The sequence below is a fragment of the Oculina patagonica genome, chromosome 2 (assembly GCF_052425735.1).
Source record: "Oculina patagonica isolate OP01 chromosome 2, crgOcupat, whole genome shotgun sequence".
NCBI classification, from domain to species: Eukaryota; Metazoa; Cnidaria; class Anthozoa; order Scleractinia; family Oculinidae; genus Oculina; species Oculina patagonica.
In genome coordinates, this window is record NC_135759.1 from 38,816,502 (window position 1) to 38,839,494 (window position 22,993).

General features: G+C 38.5%; 3 protein-coding genes across 3 annotated transcripts in view; all 3 read right to left on the reverse strand.

Annotated features, from left to right (window-relative positions):
• The window catches only part of LOC144644646 (disintegrin and metalloproteinase domain-containing protein 10-like), a 35,902-nt gene extending 25,240 nt beyond the window's left edge, over positions 1–10,662 (reverse strand). The window contains exons 1-6 of the mRNA XM_078504177.1: positions 10,539–10,662; positions 10,312–10,453; positions 2,302–2,408; positions 1,601–1,835; positions 1,180–1,306; positions 265–397 (exon numbers count right to left, since the gene is read on the reverse strand). Of these exons, the coding sequence (XP_078360303.1) occupies positions 265–397; positions 1,180–1,306; positions 1,601–1,835; positions 2,302–2,408; positions 10,312–10,453; positions 10,539–10,599 (805 nt within the window). The 5' untranslated portion in view covers positions 10,600–10,662. The remainder of the gene's footprint in view (positions 1–264; positions 398–1,179; positions 1,307–1,600; positions 1,836–2,301; positions 2,409–10,311; positions 10,454–10,538) is intronic.
• LOC144644672 (uncharacterized) lies at positions 7,184–8,606 on the reverse strand. Its single transcript, XM_078504204.1, has 2 exons — positions 8,316–8,606; positions 7,184–7,823 (listed from the first exon to the last, which is right to left on the reverse strand). Exons 1-2 carry the CDS (start codon positions 8,589–8,591, stop codon positions 7,203–7,205), a joined length of 897 nt encoding a protein of 298 aa, XP_078360330.1. The 5' UTR covers positions 8,592–8,606; the 3' UTR covers positions 7,184–7,202.
• A 4,270-nt stretch (positions 10,663–14,932) lies between the features above and the next one.
• LOC144644681 (prostate stem cell antigen-like) lies at positions 14,933–19,930 on the reverse strand. Its single transcript, XM_078504216.1, has 3 exons — positions 19,794–19,930; positions 18,420–18,505; positions 14,933–16,516 (listed from the first exon to the last, which is right to left on the reverse strand). Exons 2-3 carry the CDS (start codon positions 18,475–18,477, stop codon positions 16,125–16,127), a joined length of 450 nt encoding a protein of 149 aa, XP_078360342.1. The 5' UTR covers positions 18,478–18,505; positions 19,794–19,930; the 3' UTR covers positions 14,933–16,124.
• Positions 19,931–22,993: the final 3,063 nt, after the last annotated feature.

The following is a 22,993-nucleotide window of genomic DNA, read 5'->3' on the forward strand; positions in this document are numbered from 1 at the left end:
GATGCTGCAGAGCTCTTCGGGCCTGAGAAGGCCTCATCAGCCACCTCAGACTCACTGCATCCTCTCAGCTGACATATGCAGACATGACCATCTCCGTTGCTCAAGGACAAACACCACCACAGAACAAAGAGGCATCCCTTATTCACCAGCAATACTGTGATAAAGACTCATATTTGTAAATATGCTATCCTGCGAGAAAGAGATTCTCATGTCTTTCTGCAAGGCGAATTTTTTTCTAGAAGGGTAGCAATATATCCAACCTACCCTCAAATTTGCCATCTCCATTAAAATCTGTATTCCTATAAACGGCATTTGCAGCGTTTACGTGGTCTGCCATCAGCAGCATGGCTCTCCTTTTATTACCTCCAGCCATGCGCTCTGTGAACAGGTGATCGGCCTACAAAACAAGGAAGGACGACATTGTTCGCACTCTCAGTATTATGTCGCGTGTCTGAACGTCTGTTGGTTTGTTTTAAATGAGGGTTTCTAAAGCAGTACAATAGACTCTGGGATTTGCCTTTTAACTGTCACTTAGAAAATGGGATGCGATGCACTGAGACTGGAATTTGACCGATTGGACTTAGCATGGGAAACACTTTTACAGCACTGCCTCTAGAAAAAAAAAATTTAAAAATAAATATTCCACGTAATATTTCCATCTCTTTATCTACTCTATAATTTAATTCACTTCGAAATGCAAAACTCCACCAAACTCATATCGGCGCACCAAGCGAGTAAGTTCGTCAGCTTTTCTCCGGTTGGCTTTGACATATGCAACGGGGTCAGATGCCGAATATTAGCAAAGGAATCCAAATGAAGTCCAGCAAGGGACTTTGTACCATGATTTTTAAATTAATTAAGTCACTGGACAGGGTTTTTATTTGGCCCTCTTCTGCAAATCGCTGTTCGCAGTTTGTTCTAAATCCCGTGTTTTTATGAGACTTGAGATAAAAAATGTGATACAATGTAATGCACGCTGCAAATTATCCTTTTCGTTTTTAAAAATGTAATGAATTTGGGCGGCAGATTTAAACTTATTTATAACTCATTTTTCCAGCAGGCCATTTGGTCGTTCACTCCTCCGTCCGTCCGTCCGTCCGTCCGTCCGTCCGTCCGTCCGTCCGTCCGTCCGTCCGTCCGTCCGTCCGTCCGTTTCTTTGTTAGTTCGTTTCAACTCACCCTCATCTTTAAGGTACAAGACAATTTCTTCGGATCAATGTCTCCTACTGCCCTGCGATATCTGTTTTTGAATGGCTCAAACTTGGCATCGTGTTCTTTATCTACCAGGTCTTCTTTCACCGCTGATCTAATTGATTTAATTTAAAACAAAATGATTTAAGATAATGGTTTACAAATTCCATTTTTACACTAATAACTCTTTCGCTAAGCGTGCTGACCACGTTAAATGAAGATTGTATTGTATTGTATTGTATTGTATTGTATTGTTTTAAATTCTGGGATAAAATCTAGACAAGGCAAGTGCCTCGTCTTGTCTCTTGCTAGTTACAGCCCTGTTTGTGGCGTAAAATATGACAGATGAGCAATTTATATAATTTCAAATCCTTTGAAGTTTGCCATGGGTTAAAGATACTTCTTTTACCTTTTTACGTCATCCATCCACTTCTTTGTTTCATCATTCACCTCAATTCCTGCACCATGAGCATGAGGGTAATGCACATCTCTGCTCTCGTAGATAACTGAGTGGAAGTCCTTAGGTGCATCTTTGAAATACTGCTTGGCTGACTCAACAAAATACTCATCATTTCCTACATGAATTTTGCCCTCAAATACGCCATCATCAGATATAAAACCATGGACCAAAGAGTTCCTATGCCCTGAATGTAAACACAAAGTTTTTAGATCTCTTTACCTTACTGCAAACCCGTTTTCAGATCAAAGCCTTTCAATAACAGTGGTCTTCCTTTTATATACACATCAAAGGTTATAGTTCCTACTGATTTTGCGATCGGAAATAACCCACGTAACGCTGTTGTTGGCTGTATGACTTCGCAATACGCTCTGATGCCCGATCTACATGCTCTCAAATGGAAAGAGGTGCGGGCGGCGTCAGCCAACATAGAATGTTACGTTATTCTAGGCCAGAAAAATACTAGCAATGTTCAAACAGGTCTATGCGAACGATCTAGGTTCTCATAACATTTAAAAGGGCAAAACCTGCATTTTTTCATGTTCTTGTGTTCAGTTTTATTCAGCATTAATTGTCACATTAAAACAATATGGACGGTAATCTCAAATTTATATAGTTCAAGCGATCACCGAAGACAGAGCACGTAGATGTACCTTCCACATCCCCCTTTAAAACCATGGCAGGGTCAAAATCGGCGTTTTCCGCTCTAAAGTCATCCGTGAAAAGTTCAACATCCCTTCTCAGGCGAATCTTGAATTCTCTACAAAATACAAACAATAATGTTAACAAAAAATATTCTTTGTCAGTCCATTCATCTTTCGAATTCGAAGACTCTTCAAACATGAAAGGCTCAACTTGAGCAAAGGGCAAGAAGTTAGGGGGGAGGGTGGTTATGGCACTAGCTCTCAAACCTTTATCATCAGACCACAACACAAAAACGAAGTAAGAGGAGTAAAACTGTAAAAGTGTAGCTTGACCAGAATCTTTATTTAGGCCCAATACAGTCACAAGGCTACAATTACTTCAACAGAGGTGATCTATTGTGGCAGGAGTGCTTGTCACGTGACTAGCCCGGGCTCAAACTGCAACCCTATGCCTAAATCTAACCCCTACCTTAACAATCCAACCCTAACCTTAAAGCCCCGGCCAAACGAGGATGAGAGTCGATAAGAGTTGACTCTTATGAGAGTTGTCGTCAACTCTCATCGACTCTCATCAACTCGTGCCAAACGAGCACAAGAGTCGCACGAGAGTGTGGCAAGAGTGACGCGTAATTTCATTGCGTGACAAGCCACGCAATGCAGCTGGGGTGTAAACAAACATGGCGACGGCTAGCTGATAATTAAGAAATTGAAACAATGAGTTTGGTACGCAAGAGAAAAGCTGCCGCAAGTGTGTTGTTAATGTTAACGTTTAACGAGGAGGAAGAGACTGTTCATGCCAAGCGTGGTAAAACTAGAAAATGGATTAAGCGTCGAGAAGAGAAAGGGTATTTTAACAACATTGTCGAAGAGTTGCGTGTCGAGGACACCGCGAGTTACCGGGAAATGATGAGGATGGACTATGAGACATTTCAGGACATTTTAACGGCAATTACTCCAACGATCTCCAAGAAGCAGGTGCAAGGAGGGCACAAGATCATCAGCCCAGCCGAGAGGTTAACTCTGACTCTGCGTTACCTCGCCACAGGTGAAAGTTTTAAGTCCCTGCACTATCAATTTCGTATTGGCAGGGCAACTATTTCATACATAGTCAGGGAAGTTTGCCAGGCCATTTTCCAAACTCTCGGCCCGGTTAATATGAAAGTCCCGTCGACTGAAGAAGAATGGGCTACGATCGCATTGGAGTTTGAGCAAAGATGGCAATTTCCTAATTGCATTGGCGCAATCGATGGTAAACATGTTGTGATGCGTCCACCACCCGGTTGCGGCTCACATTATTACAACTATAAACACACCCACTCGATAGTTTTGATGGCTGTGGCTGGGCCGAACTACGAGGTGCTGTATGCCGACATAGGAACCAATGGCCGCATATCAGATGGCGGAGTTTGGAACAAGTGTGGTTTGTTAAAGTCTTTAGAAGATGGAAGCTTGAACATCCCAGCATCCAAGCCACTTCCCTTCGGCAGTGACCCTGTTCCGCACGTCCTGGTCGGAGACGATGCCTTTGCTCTACGACCCTTTCTCATGAAACCGTATCCTCAGCGGAATTTAACCATTGAAAGAAGAATTTTTAATTACAGGTATGTGCAAGTCCCCCTTAATAGGACAGCAGCTTAGCATAGAAAATTCAAATATGAGCATCAAGGTCCCAATTCAATTTTAAAACATCAAACTGGTTCAAACTCCATAAAATTACAGTTGTTATATTAATTTTTAATTTTTACTGAGAATTGAAGTTGTAATTAAAAAAATGTTACAAAAACCATGACAATGACTCATGTACTAATTATAATTAAGTTTCATCTATTTTGTTAACCAATATTTCTTCCATCATTGCACTTAAAATGAAATTTTGATCTTAAAATAGGTTAGGCATATTCACTTTTCCGGAATGCCCAACATGGGGATTTCTAATTAAACTGACAGACCCATGTTGTGGCCGGGGCATTTGCCCGGGGGGGGGGGGGGGGTACTCTGGATATTAAGTGACGGGGATGATCGAAGGATTTTTTTGGGTAAATAAATTTTTAGGTTTTAGGGTATAAAAAATGGTCTGACGGTTTGTAGTAGTATGTAGTACCTTGGCTGCGTAGTTCAGCGAATAAAGTACAAACAAACGTGTTTTGCTGTTGATTTTTAAGGGGTCAATTTTTTATCTAGGGATTTTTTGGGGTTACCGTATTTACCATGTAATGAATTCCAGACAACACTTACAAAATCCTTTCTCTTTTTAGGCTCAGCCGAGCACGCCGCATATCAGAAAACCTTTTTGGTACGTATTGTTGGAAACAGGTGGAGAGTGCTGTTAACTGTGATGGGAATATGTCCTGAGTTCATTGAAGATGTAGTGTTGGCATGCCTTACCTTACACAACACCCTGAGGAAATCGTCAAGGGCCTGTACGGTCTACTGCCCCAAGGGATTGGTTGATGAAGTTGATCCTTTGACAGGTGAAGTCATCCCAGGCTCTTGGAGACAGAACCAAGATAGCTCAAGCATGTATGCCCTTTCTATCCCACCTACTGGCCATAATGTCAGCATTCAGGCTAAATTTGTTCGGGAGGTGTTTACTCAGTATTTTACTAATGAAGGATGTGTGCCCTGGCAATGGGACCGATGTTAAATTGTATTCATATTTAAGGTTTGTGACACCAGTGTTAAATGAAAGGGTTACCGTATTTACTCGAATAAGCGCTGCAGTGGCTATTGAATTTTTTGGCTTGAAATGCGGTGCTCATTTAAGGACAGCACCTATTTTAAAAAATAACAAATATGAAAAAAAAAATCAAAAATCTGATTTTGGAGTTGCTTTCTAGTGTTTTTTTAGTTGAGCATACCGTATTTATTCGATTAAGCGCCCAACCTCGAATAAGCGCCCATCCTGAAGGTAGGAAAAGTTAATAAGCGCCCAGCCTCGAATAAGCGCCCACCCCTCACCTTTCAAGAAACTGAAGTGCACAAGAGGAGTATTGATTATTGAAAGTGACTAAGTACTACTAAGAAGACTTCCCTCATGACCGAGTTTTCTTACTATTTTTCAAAAACTTTCAATGAACAGTCAAAATTTTGCTTTGTTTTGTTACAAAAATAGACTTCTTTTTGTTGAAAATCGCGAAAATTTAATAACACCCAGCCTCGAATAAGCGCCCACTCTCAAGGTCCAAAAATTTAATAAGCGCCCAGGGCACTTAATCGAATAAATACGGTAATTATTTGAAATTGGACTGCAGCACTTATTGGGATGAGGGGGGGGGGGGTAGGGTGGGCAATGCCTATTGCCTTTTCTTACCATGTGCCATGTTATTCATCAAGGGTGGCACTTCATTCACATAAATGTGGTAAACCAAAAACTGTGTATTACAAGTGATGCTTTCTTCGAAGATCTTCTTTTTTTCCTACCTTCAGGGCTCAAAATAATTTTCAGACAACTGCCAGTCATGTTGACCAGCCAAAAGGATTTGGGCTTGGTCAAGTTTTGCTACCGCCAACCCAACCCCTTGTTCCTGCTGTTTATGGAATTGTCTTTGTTGATGTTAAATAAAAAGATGAACATTGATTTTTCACTGCTTTGGCTGCTTTTAAATAAAATAGGTAGGTACCTTAAATAGAATGCCTGGTTACCAAGATTCCAATATCCTGCTGATATGAAAATCTTTTTAATTTTTTTATTGTTTATGAATCCTTATTGTCCAAACTTTGACCTTCTAAATTCAAGGTTCCACTTTGTTGAAATTAAAGTTATCGCTGTTCATTTATCAGGTCATTAGTTGACCCATTATTTGTATTTTTTTAAAAAGGCCATGTTTGTGTCTGGTCAAAATGTCATCTTGACTGGACATTGTCTGTTTACCGGCTGTCATTTTGAGCCCTGACCTTGTTCTTATGTAAAATATCAAGTTTTAGTGCAGATGGCGAAACTTACCGGTACTTGAATAACTGTCTCTTGGTAAACTCATAGCAGTTTACATTTCTAACAATGGGCAGCAACAAGTTATTAAGCCAAAATTAAAGTTATTCAGAGTATAAATAATAGATAACCATTAAACATTGTGAGTCAGCTTTTAAAGAAGCACAAAAAGATGTCTTTTATTTCTGGTTTGCACAATTTTTATACATCGTTCTCAACTGGAACGTTAAAGAGTTTTTTGAATTAATGCATTTAATAAGGGTGGGGGGCCTTAACTACCAATGTTTTATGAATGACTTCTAACCATCACATCTTGGGCTCCCTTAGTATCCTGGGTTTGGAGGTTGCCTTCATTATTGATAGTCATGAACATATCTGTAGCATGGATTTGCTGAAATTTACATTATTTTTAAAATCAGGACACAACAAAAACTGTATGACGTCCATGCTACAGATTTTGCTTCTAAATGCTATCTACCCGTGGTGTTGATTTGAACGGAGAAAATTTAAACTGTGTGAGTTTTTAGGGTTTTTTTGTTCTGGTCACGCGACTTTCTAAATATGGTCATCACTACCAAAAATAAAGGCAACCTTAAAATAGAAAAAACATGGCCAAAAACTAAACCCAGGATACTAAGGGAGGCCAACATATGACGGTTAGAAGTCATCCATTATGTAGTTAAGGGACGACCGCCGTAAGGGTATTAATTTCTCATGACATTGATAAATTGACTGAATTAAGTAATGATGTCAAAACAGTTTGTAACTGTAAGGTACATGAGAACAATATTGGTTGCATACAAGGTTGTTATAAATAACAAAAAATGTTTTTTAAGGTTTAAAGTGATATTTGAAAAGACTTGAAACATGTGATAAAGATACGTGAACATTGTAATTTATAATAAATATTGTAATAATTGCTTTTTCGAAAAACCAAGACTTTTACTGAAATGTCACTATGAAATAAAAATGACTTTAATACTCAACATTCGTGTCGATGTTGTTGTGGCCATGGATATAATGTGGTCAGACCAGATGTACCCATATTTAAGTGAGGTGGAGTAATGTTTGAAACAGCTGGGTGTCCAGTAAAATTAAAGCCATCACCTGCAGATATCTGCTCAAGCTCAGCTAGCTCCAGGTCATACAAAATGTCTGAAATTTTTTTTTCAGCTATCATCCTTGTTCGGCGGTCGAATCCTTGCAGTTTTTTAGCCACATACACACCGAAGCTTGTGTCTTGATCTGGCTGATCTGGTTGCTTCAGAACACGGATGCACTCATTCATCAATAACTGTTGCTGGTCAGATATCCCACGTTGCAATTTTCTCTTAGTCGGCAACTTTGCGGATGGCTCCTGAAGATCATTAGAATCTGATGGTACAGTTTCTACACTACTCTTCAAAGTATCCTTGCTTGGTTTGGCATTCATAACTGGCACAAGAAATTGTAGTGCATTCCAAAATGCCCAAGTTGGGGTGTAGAGCTCATCTGTGCTTTGTCCAGACTTGACAGTGTTCACCTTTTTAATGTTTTGGCCAAGGACCTGTCTTAGGGAGTTTATTTGGGCATATATTTCTTTCCACTCTAATCCGAGAATACTCTGAAACAGATAAAATAAGTAAAAATTATTAGACGAGTTTGAGCAAAATATCATGTTTTCAGTGGCGAACAAATCAGAGATGCCTTTATTTTTTACAAATATCATGTGTTGTTATTTTCAATAATTTAAAGCAAGAATGGGATATTGTCTTGAGTGCTACTAGTACTCTTTAAAAATTAGTTGGTTTTATACAAAATATTGAGGTGTCTATATAGTTTTTGTGTACGAACAAAATTATTCCAGTATTGCTCATTTAATATATTAAAGCTTAACCAATGTCAATTTTAGATTGCATTTAACAGTTGATTTCCAATGTACAGCGCGACAAACTAAACCCCATTTTTTTAATGTATTGGTTTCCCTTCCTTGCTGGAAGCCAACCCCTAATCTCGGACGCTATTAAAATTTAACAAAAACGGTTTAAGGCTTTTACACTAATTAAAGAAAAAAATAGGAGATCGTAACTTAAACATTAACAAAAAAGTTGCTTACCTCCATTTCACTTTTCGCTTTCCCGGTGACCTCCCTGTTATGATAGTCGTTGGAAAACACATCCCATAGGCAAGTTCGTTCCTCGTATAAGTCGATGAGACGGTAAATATCACTTTGGGTCCAACTTTTTCGTGGGGTTTTCTTTTGCTCCTTTTGGACCGACTCCGCCGCCATATTGTGACTCGTTGCGTGATGCGATCGCGTGATGCTGGCGACAGGTCGTATTTTTGAGCCCGCTGGACGTTTACGGCCACCCGCTGACCGAAAAACTCTCATGCAACTCGCAAATGGGTGCCAAACGAGAGAAAACTCTCATCGACTCTCATGAAAAATTTGAACACGTTCAAAGTCGATGAGAGTGCATGAGAGTGGATAAGAGTTCCATGCCAAACGAGAGTGAGAGTTTCAACTCTTATCAACTCTCATCCTCGTTTGGCCGGGGCTTAACCTATAAGCCCTAAACCTGCAACCCCAATCCAGACACTATTATGGGTTAAACATAACCCTAGCTTTTACTCCGTGGTGTGTTAGTCCTGGTCACGTGACCCCTATCGTTCTCTTTAAAGGGACTGAGTGGTGTTCAATGCGATCTGTAAGTAACGGTTAATACAGACGTCCAAATTTAAATACCGTATCTACCAAAATTCGGGTGCAAAATAAGGGCAAAACAAAGGTAAAGAATACATCTTTTAATTGATAAAAATCATCTGATAAGAGAACATTTCGATATACAATTTGCTAAAAGAATTAAGTCAAGATTACTTCGAAACGTCGTGGCCTAATTTCTCTAATTTTTATAGAAAAGATCATCCGTATGACAAAATTAGAGGGGAAATTGTTATTTGTGAAAATAATTGGGAAATATCAAGAATTAAAATTAACAAGTTACGCGAATTTGTTGTTGGTGAATATTGGCCCGGATATTGGACACCAGGGCCCGGTTGTTCAAAGCACGATTAAGCTAATCCAGGATTAGCGTGAAATTTGATTTCAATTTTATATAATTTCGTTGAGGTTTTCTGTTAATATTTTCTGTCCCACAGTTTTGACATGGACCAATCTCAAACTTAACAAAATATTAGCTTAAGGAAACCCTTTAAAACAAGAGAAATTAAAATTTTGATCATCTTTTAATCCTGGGTTAGTGTTAATCGTCTTTTAAACAACCCGGCCCAGGACTACTCGTGATTTCGTTTGGACTGCGGCCTCGTAAGTTTTACTCAAAGCCCTTTTTTAATAAATCTCATACGTTCGGACTACGGCTTCACCTCGGGTGAAAGAAATGCAACTTGAACCCGTTACAGTTTTATCGACGGAGATCGGGTTTATAAGAAAATGTTATTCTATTTTAGATATTATCGTCACCTCGTGACAAAATGGAGTCGCCACGCAACGCTTGACAACAGCAGTGCGAAATTCTGTCAATTTTCACTATCCAAAAGTACTTATAAAAGGTCAATTTTACGCGCGATCAGTGCGCTAAAATCCCCTTTCAGAGTGTCCAACACGCGAAAATATAATTGGACAGCTAAAAGATCTTCTTTGATAGCGATTGATAGAAACATGCTTTAATGCACTCTTGCATTCATATATGTAAATTCAGCCAAAACATTAAGAGTTCCTTTCAGCACAAATTCGACTTCCCTGCATTTTAACAACTGTACGTTATGCATTGGGAAGTGTTCGACTGTGCATATTAATACAAACATCTTCAAAACTACGCAGTATGATTTCAAAATTTCCTCACATGTCGAAAATATTCCCATTCGATTTCCATCGCCGTGAATAAATTATTTCAGAAGACCCCAAAATATGCTGTTTTCTTTTTCTTTTTCACGATTTCGAATTAATCATGAACAAACACCTTCAACAACGTGAAAATTGTTTCACATATCAAAACTGCGCAATTTTCTAGCGTAAAAAGTAACATCCTGAAAAGATAGATCCTTTATTTTTTGAATACAATGTATCAAGTGGTTCTAGTGCTGAAGCTTACCTTTGATGAGTCTTTAAATTCAATTCAATCCAATGATCGCTGTTCGGACTTGAACGCCTCACGCGACTATGTTGCTTGAGTACTGGGGCCGGGTCATAGTTAAGCGTTTCATAGTGGTTTATAAAATCCCCCAGCGGCCGTCCTGTTAAATTATACAGCAATTCATAAACCATCGATAAGGAAGTTCAATGCAAGGATTACTAGACCCCAAAGGAAGTTTAACTTACGATATGACAAAGCAGAACTCCACAGAAGTAGGAAAGGAAACCAAACACGTGGAGCTACCATACTTTAAAAGCGCAACTCTGTACTCCAAACTGAATTAAACTTTGCTTGTTATCGCGACTTTAAACTTTGTCGTGAACCTGATTTGAATAAAGGGTGTAACGAACCGTCACGTGATCAAACCTAGCCGACAGCAAACGTGTCAGAAATCACGAGTGCTTCGCTTCACGGCTCGGTAAATATCCACCACAAGTCAACTTCGCGTCGGTGTTATGATTTATAACAATTCATGGCCATTAAGGTGGCTCGATCGGATTTTTGAGTGACGATCAACTTTGAGCAACTTTGTACGCCACCGTAAACAATCCGACTGTATTTCACCCTACATCGGATCGCTGCCTCATTATAAGTCTCTACTGTGTCGTACCCCGTGCATTTGTAAATTTCAGCACATCTTGAATATGTGGGTGTATAACAGCCGCTTTTTTTCCGAAAACTGTACAGAAACAAGCTAATTTAACAAGCCAAAATACAATAACAACGAGGAAAAGGCTAATAAAGCACTTGTTTTATGTTCAGTCTCCTAACAGTTTCAAGGCCAAGGCAGAATTGTCACAAAAATCTCCAGTAATAAATAATTAGTGATTCATGATCTATTGGAATTTGCAAATGCACGCGGCTTGAGACAATGGAGACAGATAATGAGGCAGCGATCTTATGTAGGGTGAAAAACAGCGCAATGTTTACCTGAATTAAGGCTTTAAATAAACTGCCTTAAAATGTTTCAATTATTTTGAAAATCAGACATTTCATTACATACTTATGCTTCTTTTTGACTGCCAAGTTTAAAAAATTCTATCGAGCGCTTTTTACTTTGCGATAGTTTTAGTAAGCGAAGGCCCATTTTCGATAAAAGAGCAAAATAAAACTTCATACCAGTTCATATTCAAGCCAACGTTTCAAGAAATCAAATAAAACGATTTTTCTGCCAAAATGTTACTTGTTCGGTCCTTGTGAACGTTTTCTCAATAATGTTTTAAGACTGTTTTGTTTTTGTTGTATTTTAGCACCTAAAAACTTCATCCAAAATTTTCTTGAAAACGCTCTCATAGAAATTCTTCAAATTTCGCAGACCTTAAGAAAACTATGTCAAGTCCAAGATCTATCTAAGCCTTTTTTCAAAATTATCCCTCTATTACAAGAATATCGGTCTTGTAAAAATTGGGTGGTGACGTCATTATGTTGCTATGGTTAATCCGATTTCGATGAAACTTATCTCATTCGAAAATTTCATCTTTCTTTAGTACAGTTGTATTGATCGATTTTCAGTCGGATTGTTTACGGTGGCGTACAAGTTGCTCAAAGTTGAAAGGTATCGTCACTCAAAAATCCGATCGAGCCACCTTAAAATATATACATAAACCATACAAAGATAAACGCTTCAAACTTACAAAATTAATTGAAATTGTATGAGGTTTAAAGAAGGGATAAAAAAAGACAATTATTTTTGGAACACGCTATTGTCTAGGCGTTATTTTTCTCGCGTCGGTGTAGCAAGAAAGCCTGATCGCAGGTTATCTAGACAGTTGACCCCCATGCAAGGGCACCTCAGGTTGTCGACGAACTATTTGGTGTCCACCTACGCGTTCGTTTGGGAATATTCTGGAATAAGAGTGTATTCTGGAATGGAAATCCAATTATTCCGATCCGGAATGGGAAGAGCAGCCAAACGAACGCTATTTTTATTATTATTCCAATTATTCTTATTCCGGATTGATCCCAAACGAACGCGCTCTAAATCTTCAATATTTCTTATTTCGCTAATATAAATTTTACTTATTCTAATAGAGAGATGGATAGGGATCTCCTCCCCAAATCACTATTAAAAATAGTTACAAAACACCACAGAACATAGATTTTTGAGATGAGCAGAGAATTTTTGAATTGCTTGAAACGCGAATAAGATACTGTATCTGCATTACACCCAAGTTAAGCGGTGGATAAACGGCCTTCAGGTATACTCCCGTCCCCAGCCGAGTAAAGCAGTCTAATCGTGTCTCAGAATCAGAGAATCAACTGCGAGTCCTACTCTGGGACCCAAAATCGCCCAAAGTCGCCCAAAATCGCCTAAAGTCGCCCAAAGTCGCCTAAAGTCACCCAAAGTCGCTCTAAGTATAGATATTTTCTGTAACAACGCTTTATGGTGTACCATGATGATTCCCATGTACATGTATACCACAACTGTACTTAGGTCGGTCACCTAAAATTGCCTCAAGTCGCACAAAATCGCCCAAAGTCGCCTAAAGTCGCCCAAAATCATAGGCGTACGGGCAATTTTTTGCCAGTGGGGGCGGTGAGCCATTTGCCCAAAAAATTCTCGCAAGTTGCCCAAATTTTTGCGAAACAGTCGAGACTGAAACGAGGGTCATACGATGCACTTACATAGGCCTACATATGAAGAGAAAAATATTCTATATCTATCATATGAGCTCATAAAACACGTTAAAAGAAATAGCTGTCTGCCATTTCGACGGCCGAAGATACTGATCAATGCCAGTACGATCCATGTCATTGTTGACTACACGTTGTTGCCCCATGGTGCTGCGGAGGTAAGATTTCAATCTGCGCAAAGCACTGATGATTGTTCTGCAGAACAAGTTGTAGCATGTATTAATGTAAGGATATGTACCACATTAGGAAACTTTGGAAACATCAAATAGATCATTCTCGATCATTGTCTCCAGCATTTCTGAAACAGTCAGGTAGTCTAATCGGCGCACAAGACGAAAACATACGTATATTTTCTACCCGGCTTTCAAAATCTCGCCGTTGATTTTGTAAAATTTAGCAACGCAGGAGAAGCTTTCTTTATATTCAATGTGACAGATATTTCCCAAAGCAAAGAGTATTTCCTGGTCATTTCCACTAAAATATGTATATCAACATATGATCCCCTTCTCGCGACACTTCAATTTCGCGATTTGCGCGATTTTAAAATAAAATATCGCAAAAAATTAAAGTGTCGTGAACATAGGATGACGCGAAAATTGAGTGACCGTCATTATTAAGGAAGGATGAATTTATTTGTTATAAAACGTTAATAAAAGGAAGTTCATAATTACTGCTGGCTTCCACATACAAGCAACACTTCTTTGGTGCTTTCATCAAACTCTTCATTCACTGGTTCTAGGCAACCACTGACTCTTGTAAACAAAGCTGGTTTTACCACGCCGACTTCAGGTTAAAATAGAAAATATCTATCTCTTCGAGAAAAAAAACATGGAAACTTCTTTAAAACTCGCCTGGCCCAAATTTCTCTTGCTGCCCAAAAATTCTGAGCTGCCCAAACTTTGGGAGGGGGGGGGGGCTGCAGCCCCCCCCCCCCAGCCCCCCGGCCCGTACGCCTATGCCCAAAATCGCCTTTAATCGCCCAAAAGCGCCCGTAATTTTGGACAAAATAAGCTAGAATCGCCTAAAGTCGCCTTAAGTCGCCTAAAGTTAAGGCGACTTTGGGTCCCAGAGTATTTGGTTTACTCACGGTTCAGGTCTTGAGATTCGTGAATTGTTAGCTATAGGGTATTGCATGGTGTAAGGGTAGTTAGGGAGACATGTAGGGTAGGGTAACGTTGATGGGAGGGACAGGATAGGCAGGGTAAGATCGGGTAGGTTAAGATAGGGTTGAATATGATAGGGCGTGTAGGGAAGTGTAGGCTAAGGTTGATAGAAAGGACAGGATAGACAAGGGTCTGTAACGTACGAGTAGGGTAAGATATTAGGATATTATATAAGATATTATTATTGGTTGAGGAGAAGGATTGCGGAACAGTCAAGTCTTCAATGAAGATGAATTTTACAACAATGACACGAGCGTGGGACAAAAAAAAATTCTGAGCCTCGACGGGAATCGAACCCATGGCCTCCCAGATACCAACTGAGCAACGAGAGACGCGTGGTGAGCTGGTACTAGGTTGATATGTGACACGCATCCTGCATACTGCTAGGATCAGCAATGTCGAAATCAGTATGTAGTAAATAATAAAGGTGGTAAAATTTAAGCTCGGTGATAAATATGAAGATGAATTTTTCATCAATGACACGAGCATGGAACAAAGATAAATTCTGAGTCCCCGACGGGCTATCGCAATATTTTTCACCAAACATCGCTTTTGTCGAACTTAGAAGTATCGAAGTCGTCGGGTATTTCTATTTGTAATAAATCTGCATAACCTTTCGTCTTCCTGACGAATATATTTTCGATATTTGAATAACATGTTTTTACCAAGTTGTTTGCTTCTACTAAAACGTGTGGACATCGTGGTTACTAGCGTTCTTCTGATTGGAAAGTAGCCCATGCCATGCTGTGTAAATAGTTCACATCGAATCCAAAACAATACCATTTCGTTTGCTTTCGTTTTTAGGAAACGAAATAAAATCTGTAATCTTTTATCAAAATATAAGGAAACAATACATCATTGCAGAAAAAACTGGAGTCAATAACGTAACATTAAAATTCCGGAGTCTCTTCCCTGGTCTCCATAAATTTCTTATAACACTGCTTGAGGGTGTTCTCTTTAGTGTCAAGACATTTTTATTTCTTTAATTTTTAGTTGATTATTGATTATTTGTCTATATCTCTATTTTCTCATTTTCTTTCCTTTTTCCTACTGTACAATTGTGAGAAACCCTTGCTTTTATTTTAACCCTTACCCCCGCCTCGATTTGTTGTAACTAGTTGTAGGGCAAAAAAAGTAAATAAAAGTTCAGTTCACATTAATTACCGCGACCAGTGAACACAATAATCACTGATCACACTCGAGGACAAGAATAAAAAGATCCTACTTGAATATATATTCGCCATCAAATAAATTCATCTTCGCCGTCATTAAACCAAATCAGTCATGAATTCTTAAACGCTGTTAAGCCTGGGGAGGGGGAGGGTAAGAACAGTGCCAGCGCTTATTTAAAGCTTATTTTAATACTGACCTGAGAAATATTATGACTCGTGGTTTTTACTCACGTAACATAATGTTTCAAGGGCAACCATATTTCTAAATCAAAATCAAAATTTCTAAATCCAGGATAGTGGATCCAAGAAGACGGACTTTAAAACTTATGACGTCATAATTGACGCAAGACCATCAGTAAATAAACAACTTTGGACAAATTTCATGACATACAAAGAAGGGGAAGTGCATGTTCTAAGGAGGAACTTAAAAATTCCTCAGGCTAAACAGGGTTAAAGCTTACTCTTCTAAACTCCTCCATCTAATGAGAAAGGTTTTCCTACAAAAACGTAAAAACGTACGCTAGAATGCCAAAGATAATATAATGTGGCCGAATGTAACAGTTTACCTTTGCTTGATCGAAGTTTACGGTTTTTCAGCGCCATAGAACGAAACGCACGAATAGTCTAACCGCATTGTCGCGTACGCTTTAACGCTTCTATAGCACAACCTTTTTCGAAAAAGCTGTATACTGCGTTACATATTCCACCAAAATACTGCTATACGTAGACCAGATCGGCGTCTATTTTAATTCCGTTCACAATCTAAACTGTATTTTTTCCTCCCCCTCAAGGTGACATTCTGTCAGTGCCATAGCCATCCATCAAAAACCGGCACCCAAGCAGCTACCATTAAACAAGAGTAACCTAACAACCAATAAAAGTGTGTCACGTGGCCGTTGCTAGCGCTGACTGGTGGAATATAACCATCCCTGTTGCAGAAATCCTCTTGACAGCAAGTTATATTACATGACTTTCGTCCTATGGCCTTAATGACCTTATCTTCGCAATAGTCCGGTTTGCAAACTTCAGGTGGAACGCAGCCTCTGGTGAACACTTTGCTACCTTCATCTCTCTCTGACCTCTGAGTGAAGCAGAATTTCAAATCCGCCGTGCAATTTTCAGTGCTGGGTTTCTGGCACGAGGTGATGTTGAGCTGGGTGTCATCATGACACGAGTAGCACTGGAGGGCATCAGCTAAAAACGAATGAACAGTTAATCATAATAAAAATAATTATAAAAAAAACTGTACAGCCTAAGTGCAGGTACAGTTGAACACGAGCCAAACTGGTCCACATGTACATTCGGCGGATATCCCGGTTTCCCAAGTATAACTTATTAGTAGTTTAATTTGTTACTCCAAGCTTATCACCAAGTTATAGCTAAAAAGGGTGTATTAGACGCTGTAGCGAATTAAGTAATTTGGAGATTAGCAATTCCAGGAACGGGAGACTAGTCCAACGCGGCAAGTTTAACTGTGCATCATTTCGTGAGAATTGGCAACGTTCAAGCGCACTATTTTATCCAGTCTCTCGACCCTTAATTTCTTTGTTTTCTGTCTGCTTTCCCATGAAGCTAAAATAACGTGCCCTTCTCTCAGTGGTCTATTTGAAATGTATAAGTCGTGTTCATTTACCTCTCCCTGTATTTATACCTAATCGTACCTTTTTGATGCGCTTCGGTGGCATATCAGACGAGTTTGGTCGAGGTATGGTTCGGATTTTGGCGAGACACAGTCGAGCCAAAATGCCCATGGCGAGAGTTTAGAGTTTCATTGTTTAAATTTTAGAAAAATCGACTACTTTACTTCAAAGTGACTGTGATACGGTGGCACATCAGGTCAGTGACTTTATATCGTAGGATATCAGGACAGTAGATCGCGCTTCTGATTGGCTACTTGTGAATTTGGGTACGGTAATAGCCATAATAGAGCAACTAGGGGGGAGGCATTTGAACACTATGATGGGATCCATTTCTCGAACTTTCCTTAAACTTTCAAAAATTCAAACCAAAAGCCGTTTCCCTTGGATATGCTTCATTCAGCTAAACACTGCAACTTCATCCTGATTTCTTCAACTCCCGAGTTCTTGAACCACTTTTTCCTTATATTAGTTGTAGCCTATGTTGCAGGGCCGTAACTAGCAAGAAGCAAGACGAGGCACGTGCCTCATCTACATTTTAAGCCAAATTAAATTTTAAAAAAAGGTTTGGGTGGTAAAATAATCCCCAGCTGTACCTAATTGATTCTTAAAACGTTGTCCCAGAGCTTCTACATTTTAAAATTTTCTTTTCAGACCCCGCTAATGGCTCGTGCCTTTGACACTCAAAACTTTTGCCTCGTCTATGTCAAAAGTCTGGCTACTGCCCTGCGTTGCAGCCGGAGGGGTCAAAATCCTCGATATAGTCTATATCGGGGTTTAGTTCGTCTGTAACGCAGGCTACTTAGTTGGACTGTTGAACTGAGGCTCGTTGTATACCGTAAAATTCTGGTTATAAGCCCCCCCCCCTCCCCCCGCTTATAAGCCCCTCCGGTTATAGGCCCATCAACCTGGAAACAAAAAAATAAATCCGATTATAAGCCCCCCCCCCCGGGATATAAGCCCCCTCTACCGGATGACAGTACTGAAAAGAGCTAAATGTTGCTTTTTGTGCATTTTTAACTTAAAAACGTATTTTGATCAACACTCCCGAAGCTCGTTTCGAAACGTTTTTTTCATTCCGCTTATAAGCCCTCCCGAATATAAGCCCCTCCGCTAAAAAGCCCACCCAAAAACCCTTACGAATTGCAAGTCATTATCGAATTTTAAATTAAATTTAGGGAAGCATGTAAACTAGTAAATTGTAACTAAGTATTTTTATATCTTATTTATGCATGTAAATTTTGTTTTTTTATTTTGTATCTATTTTGTATAGTTCATGTGATGTCTTAAACGAAGTTATCAACTTAATAAATGTAGATGTAGATGTTACGAAGTTGTATAAGCCCACCGCCCCAGGGCTTATAACCGGAATTCTACGGTACCCCATGATTTTAGTTCCAGGTGAAACATTTGCCCGTATTATTCAAAGGGACTTCATGGAATAACGAGTAACGATTTACCTGGAAGTTGAAACAAAGCGATGAATACAAGGCACGCTGTCCAACACGACCACATCATCTTCTCACTCTGAATATAAAGCTCACATCTGAAAAAATCGAAAAATCCTTTATACTCCCAAAAGCATACAGTTAAAATTTATGGCAATACCGAAACTAAAAGCAAGTAGCCTCCCACGCAGTATTCGTGGAAAGAAAGATTGCGTGACGCACCTTGGGTACAGGATGAAAAGCGGCTGTGTTATCGTGAAGGCTAAATACGAACAACTAGTACTGTACCAAGGGTTTCGACGTTTATCGGCTTACGAACTAATGAGCATAGGTGAGTAAATCGACCAAAAGGAAACCACATATATTTATAAACATTAGTTAATATTTATACAAGAATCTAACAAATTACAAAACCAACATACTGGTATTAAATTTCAACAGTGTTGCAATCAGAACGCATCTTTTTCCAGGCTTTTTACGACCATCAAACAAATTTACCAGGCCACCAGGTGAATTTCTTCGGTTAAAAAAAATAAAACTACATTGACAACAAGGCGGTAACATTTTTTAAAGCTTTCCTGTAGTTAATATAAATATACTTGCACAGGCGGTACATTTGCATAAACAACTCCTCACTGAGTTAGCATATTTACACTGATATGTTCCGAAGTCGATGATAGAAATTCTCTTACATATCTTGTCTTTGCATTACAATATAAAAAGACTTTCTCTGAATATAAAAACTACACACTGCTTGAACGTATGAACGTATTTAGAGTTGAAGTCAATTCAATATCCCTTGCGATTTTTAAAGCCAATATTTAAAATTTATTTATTCCGCTTCGACAACCACTGATTTTCGTGAATCTATTATAAATCTTCTGTTTGTATGACAGCTTCATCTTAAAGTGAACACTGCTATAACATGTTTTAGCCGCGATTCTGTTCGCTCCAGAGGGCCTTGAAACACGTTTAGAAAAGATCCGTAATCGGATATATAAATATTATAACTTACTTGTACCGTGAAGAACGAAATCTCACCATGTTTATAAATAGAAGTATCGCCCCTTAAGCATAAATTGTGCTTTATATTCCTCACGATTTTTCGCCTTACGAACTAGAGCGCGTCAATTTCCAGTAACATCAAATGAACCCTGAGTTTTCTCTTTCGCTAGTTTCAGTCGTTATCTAAAACGACAACGATCGTGTACGCGAACAGTTAGGCTTGTTTAGCTTGTCGCTAGCCGGCCGCCGGTACTTGTGACCGAAATCAAAAGCATTTTTAAAATAAAATTTATTCCGGGCAACATCTTCGATTCTGTTGCCTCAATCCGAGTCAAGAAAGATAAGAACAATTACTAAAAAATAGCTACATAAATTGCTTACCAACATCAAGATTTTCCGCGTTGCCGCCCGGCCTTCGTTTGTCGTTCAGCCGGTGATCGAAATTCTAGAAAAATTTATCTGACGGTGTGTGACCTGTCCAGCGGTATTTCGCCATGTCACGCAATTTACTCCAAGAATAACTGCTGTTCTTTCTTTCTTTCTTTCTTCTTTCTGCATTTGATTTTTGAGTCTGTAATACGAATAAACGCCGCATCATGACGCAGCGTTTATTCGAGGGCGGCGTTTATTAATATTTCTGCTCTAAAATGCGGCGTTTATTCGAAGAAGGCGTTTAATCGAATAAATACGGTAACTCAACAAGTCCGAGTTTTTGTTTGTTTGTTTGTTTGTTTTTTTCTGTTTTTTTTTGTTGTTGTTTTTTTTTTACTGCGAGCGAATATCGACTATCACTCATTTAATCTAATTCCTTTAATTAAGTTCCTTATAGACAAAAGGGTAAAAGTCCAAAACCAACCATTTTTGCGTTTTTATAAGCGAAAACGTATGAATGGGGTCAATAAGTGATTAGCATAGCCCAGTGATCAAACTCGCAAACTGATTGGCTACGCAGGGCAGGGTTTAATTTACGATAGGCTGCCCTGGGGAACGTGCTGCGTAAATAGCAAACCAAAGCCACAGATAAACCAGTTTCACTGAACTTTTTGTAGAATAGATCGGTCTCTGGGTTATGCTAACACAATAACACGGTTTCTATTTGGCTCTTACCGAAAGTGCTCGTAAAAAAAAACAATAAATGCTAAAAAAAGTGCTCGTTTTTTGCCAAAAAAGTGCTAAAATAATGCTAATTTTTTTTAAAAAGTGCTCGTGGGTTACATAAAAATGCTCATTTTTTTCGATTCTTTTAAACATAGAATATTACATTTTTCAGATTTTCAGTTACTTATTTTAACAATAAACGGTAGCGATCAATGTTTGATGTCAGAGTACGCTCTCGAGCTATCTCTGCCTTGGCTTGCTGACTTCCATTTTTAGGCGAGGACGTAGTCTCGAGCCTTATGCTAGGGCACGATCAAGGATTCATGTGATAATGTGAAATGTGAAAATTACTCCATTAACAATCTCGTTCCCAGAGTCCACGTTCTCCATTTATCGATGTGATGATTCGAACCGAAGGGGATTGGTAACTAAAAACGATTTGTTGGCGTCCGCCATCTTTGTTAGAAGCCTTGACTCGAGGAAGATTAGTAGCTGATATTTTTTGCGCTCACTTACAAACATATTGAGATATCACAGTACACAAAAACCTTATCGACACACCGATAGGTCGAAGGACTAAACTAAATTGTGGTTTACGAGCTGGTTTCAGTGATCTGAACTACTAGCGACATTGTAACCTGAGCTTTTATATTAAACTGAAAACGAGTTGTGCAGAACAAGTATACTGCCATAACTGCTGAGGTGAGCTTTGTATCTAAAGTTTATATTTGCTTGTACTTCACTGAATACCGTATTGATGAATAACATAAGCTTAATAGTCAAAGTGTTTATGGAATCGAAATAACAATTTTAAAAGGTTAAATATCTGCTATATGTTGTTATATACTTAAATTTGCTGGAATTTATAGATCACTAAGCATTGAGAGAGCTCCATTCGCGATCCCTTCTGTCAACAGAACGTTTTCATTTAATACTGGATGATTTTAACATTGATTTTAAAAATTGTGTACAAAGCAGCAGTAAATATAAAAAAATGATTTTAAAATATGGATACAAACAAACTTATTTCAGGCTTAACCACTGATAATCTGAGTGATAACAGAACTACAATTGATCACATTTATACAAATCTAAATAAATCAAGAGTCTAAACTGACCTTTATAAAGCTGTGTGGTTAGCAACCAAATAAGTAGGCTATAATAACTAGTAAATAATTTAAGAAGCATAATGTACATGTAGAAAGATGTGTTTTGGAAAAAAGAAAAATTTAAGTGAATTCAGTAACTACTTAGGTTAGTTGTTGTAGTTAATCAGTCTTGGTGTCTAAACAAATATGTGTAAAACAATTATTAAATTTTTAACTATATAATTGATTCTTTCTTTTATTATGTTTACAGAAAAGAAACAAAAAACAACAGAAAACATCCAAAATACAGTTTTCAAAGAATCCACTGACTGCTGTGTTTTGTCCTAATTGCCACAATATGTTTAATCTGCACTTTGTCAAGAAGCAGCATGAATGTGTGAATGTGGCTATTGCATTGGAACTGGTTATTGGCCTCTATTCTGCCTCTGCAATATGTACATAAAAAAAGCCCAATACTCACTATGAATGGCAGATATATTTAAACAAAACACAACGAAAACCATGTAGCAATAACACCTAAGTTAAAAAAAACTGTGTAAAACATCTCTAGATTTGCTACAGAAAGACCCTTCAATTCAAATCCATCACTGGCAAACCACTACCTACCACTGTATCAACTCTACGTCCTAGACTCCACATGTACTGTATCAAGGTTTTGGACTTACTGGACTTACTTGCATCACAAATTGTACAGATAGTGCAAACAACTTTTAGCCCCATTTAAATTTAACAAGAGTAAATCAAGATACTATATCAACTTAACTTCCTGGAAACTTGTACTTCCTTGCACTGCGTGTTTTACCTCCAAATGATATTAAGTTTTTGGACTTACTGGACAAAGCTTACGTTACAGATTGTACAGTCAGTGCAGACAACTTTAAACCAAATTTAAACAAGACGCAATCTAGATACATTATTTCAAGACATTTTTTCCTGCCAAAGTTGAGGAAGTTTCCTTGCTGTCTAGTAAAGTTACAAAATATGTTGCATTCCATTGTCAAAAGTTGTGATAAAAGACATCTTATTAGAATTGTACAAATTAAATTGCCAATTTTGTGATCAAAGCAGCTTATAATTTGCCTTTTATTAATTAAAGAAACATTGGTTAGAAACTAACCTTACCTTGAAATCCACAACTAAAAACGCCACCGGAAAACCATGTACTGTATTTTAGAATTTTATTTACCTAACAAACCCATTTTTCCCCCTCGATAGCAAATGACTCAGTGTCTCAAATTTCGACTTACATTGAGGAGAGCCCCAAAGGGTGACCACTTTAAATGTATTTACATTCTTCCTTGCAGATTTTACCAATCAGAAGCTTTTCACAGCTTTTGATTTGAAAACGACTGCATGAAAGAATGTGAATTAATT

Excerpts from the sequence above, each read along its gene's own strand:
- LOC144644672 (XM_078504204.1), bottom strand. The coding sequence starts at position 8,591 with ATGAGAGTTTTTCGGTCAGCGGGTGGCCGTAAACGTCCAGCGGGCTCA. Across the intron at positions 7,824-8,315 it reads AAGCGAAAAGTGAAATGGAG|AGTATTCTCGGATTAGAGTG; the intron begins GTAAGCAACTTT and ends TATCTGTTTCAG.
- LOC144644681 (XM_078504216.1), bottom strand. The coding sequence starts at position 18,477 with ATGATGTGGTCGTGTTGGACAGCGTGCCTTGTATTCATCGCTTTGTTT. Across the intron at positions 16,517-18,419 it reads CGCTTTGTTTCAACTTCCAG|CTGATGCCCTCCAGTGCTAC; the intron begins GTAAATCGTTAC and ends ATTCGTTTTTAG.